Source organism: Orbicella franksi, chromosome 7 (assembly GCF_964199315.1).
Source record: "Orbicella franksi chromosome 7, jaOrbFran1.1, whole genome shotgun sequence".
In the NCBI taxonomy this organism is placed as follows: Eukaryota; Metazoa; Cnidaria; class Anthozoa; order Scleractinia; family Merulinidae; genus Orbicella; species Orbicella franksi.
Window position 1 is genome coordinate 4,128,418 of NC_138151.1, and position 11,488 is coordinate 4,139,905.

General features: G+C 38.0%; 1 protein-coding gene across 2 annotated transcripts; it reads right to left on the reverse strand.

Annotated features, from left to right (window-relative positions):
- Positions 1-6: 6 nt before the first annotated feature.
- LOC145491929 (double-strand break repair protein MRE11-like) lies at positions 7-11,467 on the reverse strand. 2 transcript variants are annotated; one of them, XM_081471228.1, is made up of 18 exons: positions 11,183-11,467; positions 11,059-11,102; positions 10,807-10,907; positions 10,332-10,492; positions 9,811-9,898; positions 8,906-9,162; positions 8,282-8,473; positions 7,523-7,682; positions 7,079-7,159; positions 6,574-6,697; positions 6,173-6,279; positions 4,551-4,796; positions 4,077-4,182; positions 3,081-3,230; positions 2,622-2,668; positions 2,038-2,120; positions 1,718-1,784; positions 7-1,241 (listed from the first exon to the last, which is right to left on the reverse strand). In XM_081471228.1, the coding sequence occupies exons 1-18, from the start codon at positions 11,191-11,193 to the stop codon at positions 1,167-1,169; spliced, it is 2,100 nt and encodes a 699-aa protein (XP_081327354.1). In that variant the 5' UTR covers positions 11,194-11,467; the 3' UTR covers positions 7-1,166. The 2 variants fall into 2 exon arrangements, with proteins under 2 accessions (XP_081327354.1, XP_081327353.1); XM_081471227.1 differs by having other exon boundaries at positions 11,059-11,105.
- Between the last annotated feature and the right edge of the window lie 21 nt (positions 11,468-11,488).

Here is an 11,488-nt window from a genome sequence, read left to right on the forward strand (position 1 = left end):
ACACTTTACAATAAACTCAAGATATAAAAATATAAAATTTCTAATAATTTATAAACAACCTCAAGAGGTTTTGTTTTTCAATACATAGGAACTAATCTGACTTCTGTTCCATTGTATATTTTATAACTATAATTAATCTTGAACAATCTTGTACTTTTTTCACATAATGACTATTACAAGTGCTAACAACCAGGAAACCTCTAGACTGAAAACCTTCTGAAAGTAAAGAAAAGCAGTCCACTACTACCAAACAAACACTTGAGTCAGTGAACCGCAGGGCTGGCAAAAGCAATGGAGTATAGGAGATAGGAGACGAGGGTTATAGTTGCCCCTCTTCCAGTTCCCCTTTGACCTGCTTCACTGGCTGACCATCTATCTAACTACTTAACTCATTCACTGCTGAAGAGTTGATCTTTCTGCATTCATGTTGGTTGTTTGAACAAGATCACTGATAGCCTGTGTAGCTGGCATGATTCGCAAGTGAGTGAACTTTGAGCTCTGGCAACGAAGCTGTGTTGCGAGCTGAGAAGCTGCGATCACCAATCCCTTTGCTCAAAAGCACTCCTGCACGAAATTCTGCCAGCTATGCAGGGTTCTACTCCAAGAAAGTTTGCTAGCAGGCTGAATCACTGATTAAAAGAAAAATTTGTTTAAACTTTTGGTCTCTTTATGACAACTCCTAATTTTCTTCACCTGTCAATAGCCTGCCCCGGTCCCACAAACTCTATTCACCGCATGGTAAATATCCAGGGCTGTCAATAAGGGCCATAACCCATAACACCTGTTATGGCTGAGTATGTTTGATGGACCCTTGATGTTACGGGTGAACTGGCCTGCAGTTGATACAATTCACCCATAAAGTAGCAAGTTTGCTACGGGTGTGAAGATCAAGGTTACAGGTGAACTAAAACTCAAGGACAGTCCTGAATATCATTATTGGGCTAGTAATGCATTCTCCAAGGACTCTAACAATTTTAATTTACTAACTACATTCCATTTTCTACTAAAACCAATGATATGTTGCTAATATTAAAAGTCTTTCCTGTCCAGTGCTACAAAAGTTGATGTTGTAGTGATAATTTGGATCCTCAGTCACATTTGTTCATTTGTAAAAATAGGCAATGCAACTTGACGACCTCTAATCAATAAATGGAACTCATCTGTTGTTATCTTCTACTTCTTTTACTGCTTGGCTGCATGGAGAAAGGATCATCTGGGTCGTCTGAGTCATCGCTTTCATTCTGCAAGAAAAAAGTACACCTTACAGTAATTTTGAACATAGATAAAAGGTCGAGTCTGCATAGGAGCCAAGAAGCCTATCAGGCCAGAGCTAATCCTGTAACATGAAGCCAAAAAAAGAAAAATTACTAAAAAATAAAAAAAATAAATATAAAAAAAACATGAAGCCACTAGGAGTATTTCTACTCCCTCCTGGATAGGACGTTTCCCCCAGCATTAAGTTTGCTGGTACCCATTTATACACCTGGGTGCAAGTGACTCACCCAAGAACACAACACAAGCTCCCCAGCCAGGGCTTAAACCCGGACTGCTCAATCAGGAGAAGAGAACGCTAACCATGAGGCCACCATGAGTGCCTTCTACAACATGAACATGGTAGGATCTTATCCTGTCTAGTGAAATTCCTGACAAAAGCCACTTAAAGAAATATTGCATATTGCTAATTGTACCTGTTCAGTACACATTTTGCAAGACATACCTGATCATTCTGAGTGTTTACAACAGATCTTTTGCTTCTGGCTCCCGTCACCCTTAGGGATGTTGGCCTATATAATAGAAAAATGGTTTCAATTTATTATAAATATTAAGTAATTAATGGAAAAACGTCGCCAAATTCATGCTTGATCTGGAATCTCCATCGAAAGTGTTGCCATGGTTACCACGGATGGATGGAAGGGTGGGTGGATTGATGGATGGAGTGAAGAAGGACCATTATTTGCTTCGTTCAGGTGCTGAGTCAGTGATAGGCATGAGTGGTACATCTTAGCCACAATAAAACAACAGAATGAAAACACTTACTGTGTAGTTTTTGTCTTTTGTTTTACTGAAGATGACAAAGGAATGTTGAATTCATCATCGTCATCATCATCAGAAATTATTTCCTGGAAGCAAAAGAGAAACATTGATTGAACAAAGAATTGGTAAGAGAATCCAGCCACTAGTAGCAAACAAAATTCAAATAAAAAGACAGAAAATGCACAAAGGCAGAAACTTGTCTAATCCTTTGACCTGTGCAAGAGGTGTCAGCAAAGATGGCACTTCCCTACCCCTTTCCTCCGTAACCCTTCCCAACCAAAACAACAAACCTGCAGGCATCAAAGGGGTTTTCAAGGCCATAATGGGTCAGAGTCCTTCTACTATGTGGACTAAAGTGTACATTAAGAAATAAAAAAATGACTGATTGATTGATTGATTGATTGATTGATTGATTGATTAATTGACAAAACCTTTCCTATGAAAATGAGTTTGATCCGCATGAAAATGAACCCGTATGCAGAAGGCAGAACACATGAAACTGAAACTGAGGCAAAAACCCCCAGATCTACTTGCATAATTGTTTTCACCACACGTGTGTGTGATAAAAGTTAGAACAATTTTATTACCTGTTCCTTGCTTGGTTGACGTCTTTTCTTGGATGCTGAGCTGAATGCTTAAAGATCACAAGTCATAGTTAAAAAACAGTTAGTATAAATACAACAACATACACGCCCAAACAGTTGAACATCATTGTTCACAACATTGATTTTCATAGTGATAGCAAATTCATGTCAACAAGGTATTATTATTGATTTTCTTTACAGTGGTAAGAATTGTAAAGTACATAACTTCCTAACCTCAAGTTCCCTCCAATCTATTTCTTCATTGTCAAGGTGTATTTCTTTCAGTCAAGCCAAAAAATCAAGTGATCATTTTCAAATTAACTTTTGACACCGAACAGATTGGCCAATCAGGGTGTTTGTTAAGGGCTGTAACCCAGCTGTTAAAGCTGAGCAGACTAATGGGCCCTTGATTGGGCATAAGGGTCAAGACAACAGCTTTACAAGGCAACAAGGCTTACTTACAATCCATGATACTCCTTGAAGTGTTGGCAGCTGCTTGTACTGCCCCCCTTCCTCGGCCACGCCCACCTCTTCCTCTCCCTCTGCCTCTTCCTCTTCCTCCACCTGTACCTCTTGTGGACATGTTTGCAGCATCACCCTTGCCTTGTTTCCCTAAGACATGAAGTTGAGGTCTGATGAAGAGTATTTTTATGTGCAGAGTGGGCCAGCTGGCCTGGCTGGCATTTATCATACCAGCGCCTTTTTCTTACTCTAGGGAACTAAGGGATGTAATGTAGCCAAATGTATTCACTTAGCCTGACTAAAATATCAAGTGAATGTCGTCCAGATGGATCATCTCCACCAAAGGCATCCTCGGTCAAGTGTTGATTGATACCCTTGATCGACACTCAATTGACATCTCAATCAACACTTGATTGACCTCTCCACTGAAACTCAGTCAACTTTCGATCAACATCTCATTCAACAGTCAGCCAGTTGAGAGTTGACTAATTTTCACAGACACACCATCAAGTGTCGATCTATACATATAAGTCAGTCGACACTCTGCCAACTATTGACTGACTGTTGATCAGGTGTCAATCGAGATGTTGATCGAGATGTCAATGAAGTGTTGATCGATGGTCACTTGAGAGTATCAATCGATGCTCGACTGCAGATGCCTTTAGTATACATGATCAGTCTAGATTAACATAGGATATTGGTACAGTGCCACAAGCATAATTGAAAGGCCACGGGCAAGAACGTCCCCTAGATTTTTCGGCCATTTTTGAAAGTGTTCAAAAATAGCTGAACTTTGGCATTTGGGCTTTGTTTCACCTGAGAAACATTGCTATGAAGTTTTTGTTTTGCTGGTTTACTCTTTGTTTTCGAGCAATAACCTATGCAAAAAACTCAGTTTTCCTAGCTGCATCTTTTGGAGACTTTTTGTTGAAGAAAAAACAATTTTTGAGTTTTTGATATGAAGTTCAAAAAGAAGGCTACCATTTTTTTCTTTACCTTTGCTAGTGCTTGGCCCAGCTGTTCCATCCTCATCGTCACTCCCACTCATATCAACATCTTTATTTTTGTTATTTGGTTGGTAGGCACGTGACTCCTCCAGGACCTAACATTTAACATGGGCACAACTTTTATTTTACGTTCTCCTCAGTTTCTCTTTTGGCAACTGATTTAACCTGATTGAGAAATCATTAACGCAACTGTTGTAACTTGTAACATTATTATTACTTTTAACAGCTTATGAATAGCTGTATGTTTATTAACCTTATTGGAGTCCTGTTATTAACATTCATGACGTCGCAACCAATCAGATGGTAGACTGAACAAAATGGATATAAGGTTTATACATCACCAGGCTGATTGACATAATAACAATCCAATGTCACATAGCTATGTGACATAATAGCAAATTATCCACAAAAAATCTGACCAGAGTGTTCATGTTTTTCAGATTGGACTGTGAATTGATTCTACCTTTCTTATATCTTCCTCATCATTGTCTTCGTTTTCTTCTTCGTTCTGTCGTACTTCTTCTGTATGTTTTAGTACTTCAACCTCAATATTGCCCTCATGAATATTTCGACGTTTCTTCAAGTGTTCCTGTGCTTGATTTAACTGCCACTTAACCAATGTAGATATAGCTTCTTTTTCATCTTTCTCAACAAATTCACGCAGGGCCTGAGCCATTCTCCCCTCTGTTAAAATGCGTAACTCCAAAGCCTTAAATGATAAAAAAAAAATGATAAAAAAATGATACTGTCAACACATTGAATCAGGTTTACTAAGGGCATATGTAGTAGAGTGTTGATGAATACCTGCAATCAATATCCTTGATCGACCCTCAATCGACACTTAGTTGATACTTCATTAACACTCCATTAACACCTCGGCTGACACTCAATCGACATCTCTGTCGACGGTCAGTTGAGAGTCGAATGATTTTCAATTGATGTACATGAGTTGGTTGACACTCAGCTGACTATCAACCAACTGTTCATCAAGTGTTGATCAAGTGTCAATCAAAATGTCAATTGAGTGTCAACCAAGTATCATCGGGATGTCAATCCAGTGTCAATGGAGATATCAATCGAGTGTTGATCACAGGTCCATCAAGGGTATCAGTAGACACTCAACTGTGGATGCCTTTAGTACACATGATTCAACCCATCTACATCTACTTGTAAACTATCAAAAGGATTAACCCATCACTGTAGATATAAAATGAAAACAAAAAGAAAAGAAATAACATCACTTAATCTCCATTGGGTTAAAAGAGAGGAGATTGGCCCTAAATGCCTAAAGCAATACTCTGTTGTTGGTCGATCATTTCAGCAAGAAGTGAGCTTCACTAAGGTATAGTTTTTGCATTAAAGATGGATTAGTAAGAATTGCTTGCAGGGGTTAAATATGTGAATTTCATGGTACTGTCTTGTTGTTCTCTGCTTGGGTTTAACATATTCAGGAATCTGCAGGACTATTTTCCCGTAATATTTGACAGCTTTAGACCCGGGGTAAGTCTGTGCCAGGGAGTGCCACTGTTGCTCGTTAAGAGATGGGTCAGAGACCCTGCTGTGGGATCATAACAATGTTAAACAAAACAAGTGGCCCTCTACTTACAGCTAGCCTGATTCTCAGATAGTCCGATGTTGCTTGCTCTGAGTGAGTGCAAGTGACCTCAGACCATTTGAGAATCAGGCTAGCTCACAGCCATATGCAAACTCTATTAATATCTTGTCCACGTATGAGAGGTTTAACTACAGCTCACAAAAAAGCATTATGGCTCAAAGATAATAAACTACACTTTTGACACTTTTGACAGAAAGACATAGAAATAGATTAGAGTTTATTGTGAACACTAGAGAGTTTAAGCATGACGTTTACAGCAGACGACAAAGGCAAAGATTACCTCTGAATTTGTGTTCTTTTCTTCTGATCCTTAACTAAATCACACAAAATAGAAAATGTCTCCCACTGTTCACCGCAAACACAAATATTTTCACTCTACTATAATAGACAGCTGAAGACAAACAGTAAAAGTTTCATTTTTGCCGTTTGCCGTTTGATGTAAATATGTTATGCTTAATCTCTCTACTTACATTTTCCTTTGACGTCAGATGTTCTTTGATCAAATCTTCCATTCTTATCGTGTCCAGTACCTCAGGACGAAGGTGAGGGGCTTGAATGTCTTCTTGAGTCTTTTTATCTGTTGAGACAAAATACGCATAAAACACTAATTGAAACTCAATCACACTATCACGTTTTGGATTTTGGTTGTCAGTTAAGCTGACATAATTAAATATTTTCACTCTACTATAATAGACAGCTGAAGACAAACAGTAAAAGTTTCATTTTTGCCGTTTGCCATTTGATGTAAATAAGTTTAATACGTTTAATATGTCTACTTTTTATCTCATGAATTTCTTGTCTGTATTGTATAATTAGCTGTTTGTACACTGAAGAGCAAAAAAAAATTATACTGAGCTGTATCATTATTAACCTTTTCTGCCTTGTTTCCTTCCCCTGTAAAAAAGTAAAATATCTTTTGGATTGGCCACTCTGTCAACAAACTGTTGTCCAAATCTTCGGATGTTAAATGCTGTGAATCCATCACTGTAATCCACCTGCCAATATGGAAATGGAAACAATATCAATTAATTAGAAATGATACTTTTTATCTCATGAATTTCTTGTCTGTATTGACCCCATCAGCAAACCATGCATATGCAGCCTAACCAGCAATAAAAAAAAAATTAATAAAAAAGAATAAAAGATGTTCACTTGGTGAACTTTGTCTCTGAAAAATGGGTTTAGAAGAAAATAATGTAACTTGCTGATTGCGTCTACATAAATACTTAAAAAATTGAAAGAGTAAAAAGCTGTTTTGGTGAAATCTGAGAGGAATGAAGTGAAATATGCAATATAAGAGTGGCAATTGTTTACAGAGCATTCACTTCTAAAGGAAGCCTTAAAATAATACTGCAGTAATTCAGCAAACAACCCACCCGTATCCTAATGAGGGGCTTGTCAGGTTGTCGAGAATTACCAGTGTGCTCACGTTCAGCCTTTTCAATCAACTGCTCCACCTACATGAAGCAGTAAACAGAGCAATACAGATGTCAGAATTTTGTGCTGCTTTATCTTGAATTCCCCTCAAAATTAAATAATTTCCCTTGCACATACTTTTTTCAGTCACCCAAAGCCCGTCATCTCAAAATACTTTTCGTTTTCCTTTAAAGTTCAATATTGTTGAGCTCAGAACAGGAGAACAAGAGAACAAGATACTGCAGACTGAAAGGATAATCTGAAATGATGCTGTCCACCTTTAAGGGACTAGCACTGCATTAAAAGGCAGGAACATTACACCTGTACTCCTAGACAATAATTATTCATAGTTACATACTGAGAATCGTGAGCCTGCGATAAGCTTGTGAGAACTTAACACCTACCTTATCTACCAGGAAGGCCATCATAACATCCTCCTGAGTAGGGTCAATGTCGGTGTCCTTTAGAACCACATCTTCCATATAAAAAGGGCGCACAGTATTAAGTTTAACCTTGGTAATTTTGAAGAGTTTGTTCTCTTTTATTTCAAGAATTCCTACATGTCTGGGAACAAAAATAATGTTATAAATTAAAGCATTTTACTTTCACAGACAATTTTTTTTAACCGTTACAGTGATAAGAGGGTAATTAACATTATGACAACAATGCAACAGCATACAATGACAATGATAATGATGATGATGATGAAACAAATAACCATGGTGACCAATTTTTGTAACTACTGCAGCTATACACGTAACCATCATGCATATTATTAGTTACAGTGATAAAAATTAGTTGTGCGTGATACGAACGGTTGAATGAATGAGATGAATGAAACTTTATTGCACACTCCCAAAAGTGGGTTTTTTCAGTGAACAGTACAAACACAGTAAAAATACAATAAAAATACCATAAAAATACAATGAATTAAAAAGTGTAACACTTATTGTTTCAAAACTCGTCATGCATCTTTGCTTTAAGATTTTTCTTAAAGTTTACTGAACCTTTGCACGGTTTTAAATCTTTATCTAATGAATTCCATAAGTTTGCTATCCTTTATTGAAATGTCCTCTGACCAGCAGCGGTTTTACATAACGGACTGTTAAGTTGTTGGGAGTTTCTTGTTTAGCAATTGCATTTTCCAAGAATTCTATACTCACTTAGGTTTCGATTCTCCTTCAGAGAGGGAAGTGGCAACACTTGAGCCTGGCTGGCTGATGTAAAATGGCAGGTTTGGGTCCTCAGCATTCTTGGGGTCTATAATACACTCATGTTCATGTCCCCATATTATAAGATCAAGAAAATCATCCAGGAACTTTTCTGGAATGTAGTTTGTTAAACCATGCTTTGACCTGACAAAAAAAACCAAATGATACAATGACCACAAAGATTATCATCATGTACACTTCATTTCTTGGACTCCCTTTGGAATCAGAATAATCTGGCCATTTAACATATTATCTGGACCTTTATTTATAGCCTAATGAGGGCAAAAAAAACTGCAATTCCAACAGGGCTTGAAAAAAGTGCTGTCCAGTTGTCTAGGACAAGTAGATTTACCTGCTGGGCAAGTAACTTTTCATTCTCAACTACCTGATGGGCAAAGGCCCAGGCAAGTTGTCTGCCAACTAAATGAGAAAAAAGTAAGCTAAGTCTTGCCCAGGGAAGGCAAAATTTGAGAGCTCCTTGTCTGAAGGGCAAGCTGGAATTCAAGTTTTTCAAGCCTTGTTCTAATAGTAACTGTTTCACTATAAAATATATGAATCTTACTAACATCAAGATACCTGTTCTGATGTAGAACAAAGACATTAAACCAAGATTCAGGATCTTCCTTGGGCCTCAGCATCTTGACATTTTGATTCAGAAAGGTTCTATGAAGACGTTCATCTCTGATGGATCCTAAACCATACAGTGCTAACTTAGTTCCGCCCTTCTGAATCAAGATGGGTGACACAGTGATGTCATCAATTGATGGAGCTCTACCAAAGTAATTGACAAACCCACACACACTAAGCAGGTCTAGAGCACAAAGGTTCCCATCCTAAGCAAGAAAATTAATATGTTATGTCTTGCTAGTCCTCTCACCAAATAAACTAATTTTCTGAAACAAATTTTCAGCCTAGTTATGACTGCTAGACTGTATGAAACTACCACTTTCCACAGGCAGATCTGGAACAAAGAACCAGGAGGGACCTACAAAGTTGCAAGGCCTACAAAGTTGAAATTCTCTGCCCACTCCTCCCTTTTTTTTTGAAAAAAAAAGAAGACCTATTAATTTCCATTCAAGCGCCTCCTCCTGTGTCCCTACTGGAGGACGAGAGATCTTGAAAACACTAATGTTGATGATGTTCTGTGGGCTTATTTGCTGCTACCAATGACTGTATTGAGATGTCTTTATACAGTGTCAAGGGTTTCATTAGGGTTTTCATTAGCAGGGGTGTCATTAGCAGAAGGGTAACTGGTTTTCAAAGAAAGGCAAAACTATTTGAACTGAACTTCTTTATAAGAAAAACGTTCCTCTAGATGGTCAAACCAGCCAGGCGAAATATCATCCTCACAGCCGGTCAATCTGCCAGGTGCCTGGCCCTTAATGAAACTACTGCAGTGTTAGTAAAAAATCTGCCATGTGGATAAATATGCATTGTATTTGTTCTTATGGACATGACTTGTTTTCATGATACTATCTCACCCCAGCAGGATCATCATGATTGCCATGAATAGAGAACACTGGGATTGATATGTTGTAATTGGGATCCTCATAATTTACCACAGGAAACCTGAGAAATAAAGATATCAAAAATCCAATACAATACCAAGCCTTAATATTTGGCTGTTCATGAGCAGTTTGTTAACCTCTTCACTTGTGATTAATAGAAAAATCTAAATTTCAAAATCCTAATTAACAACAAAATCTACAGTTTACTCCCGGGAGAGTTCATTCCATGTTACACAATGAAGTAGGATAGGAGGGTGGGAATCAAGGAGCAAAAGTAAAGTGGTAGGAAGTCCACAGGAGGTGGGAGAGGGATGGCCCGAAGAGTGATTGCCAAAGTGGCAGGAACCAGGAGAGTGAGCCAAATGTCCCAGGAAACACAGACCCAATAATTGATGCCCTTTTTCCTCCCTTCACCCCCAACCTCACTCACTATATCAGAAAATGAAGGTCTCCCTAGATTTCTTTCATATTTTTCTTGTAACCTTTAGTCTGACCTGGAATTGGAAAAGTTCACAGACTGATCACTGAGAAATTCCAGCTGGCAAGGCTTGTCACCCAGACAGTATTTTCTGAACAATGACATGGTACCATGCATAGTTTTTCGAGATGGTTTGTTTTCATGGAAAAGGTCTCCTCCAAGTAAAATAAAATCCACCTATTGATAAGAAAAGAAAACACAAATGAAGTGATCTTACATGTATTACAGTTTTTCCCTACAATATTATTTCACTGTCCTAGTGGTAAATGATGAATTCCTTTATAAGATGAGAAAACTAGTTTGGGTACACTTTCCTAATGCACCATCATGTTTGTAAACTGGGGATACTTTTGTATAAATAATTGTGTTTTACATTGTGGATTTCTACCCTCGTAGTATCCGAGAGGTAAAATTGGAGTTATGCAGTGTTGCACATATTCGTCAGAATTTTTCACTGAATGCTCAGACAGGCTTATATCATAAAGACTTACGTTCCTCTCTTTAGCTATTTGTAGTATTTCCTCGAATGTTACCAGTGAATCATTCCCTCGAACCTGATCTTTTTCCATATACCCAAGATGGCAGTCTGATGCTAAAAATGGATGCAATGATTTATGGTAATTAGCGCGTAATTAGTGGTTCAATTTCACAAATTATGATAGATTAATGAAGCAGAATAGTACCCGCGTCACTGTTAAGTCTGACAACTACAGTTTGGCAACGGAGAAGAAAGATATACCCACCAACAAGAATGGAAATCGTGTTTGCAGCTTCGTTCTCTCCTTGCCTGCTAATAAAGCAAACACAAAGTAAACTCAGGTAATCTGGGCCAATAAAGAAAACCAAAAATACTGAAAAAGTTCATACTCGACCGCCATGTTGAATTCCCGCTATTTTGTGGAAGTCCGCTGACTCAGGATTGTTGTCGTCTTCGGTTTGTCCTCGTTTTTTTCTTGTTTTGAGTTGTTTAGCAGCGTTAAATTACTTTTGACAAGCCAATAAGCTTTCTGAAGGTCAAGAAAGGATTTATGAACATTTACGCAAATAAATCTCTTATAGTTCGCTTCATCTCATGATATCCTTTCTATTGCTCAAAACACGTCAAGACTTCGGAAGGCGTCGCCATTACTTCGGATTGTTTCGTCACCGTTGCCATTGGCTAACAACATTGAA

Excerpts from the sequence above, each read along its gene's own strand:
- LOC145491929 (XM_081471227.1), bottom strand. Across the intron at positions 10,493-10,806 it reads AAATAGCTAAAGAGAGGAAC|GTGGATTTTATTTTACTTGG; the intron begins GTAAGTCTTTAT and ends TCTTATCAATAG. Across the intron at positions 7,683-8,281 it reads GAAGGAGAATCGAAACCTAA|ACATGTAGGAATTCTTGAAA; the intron begins GTGAGTATAGAA and ends TTTTGTTCCCAG.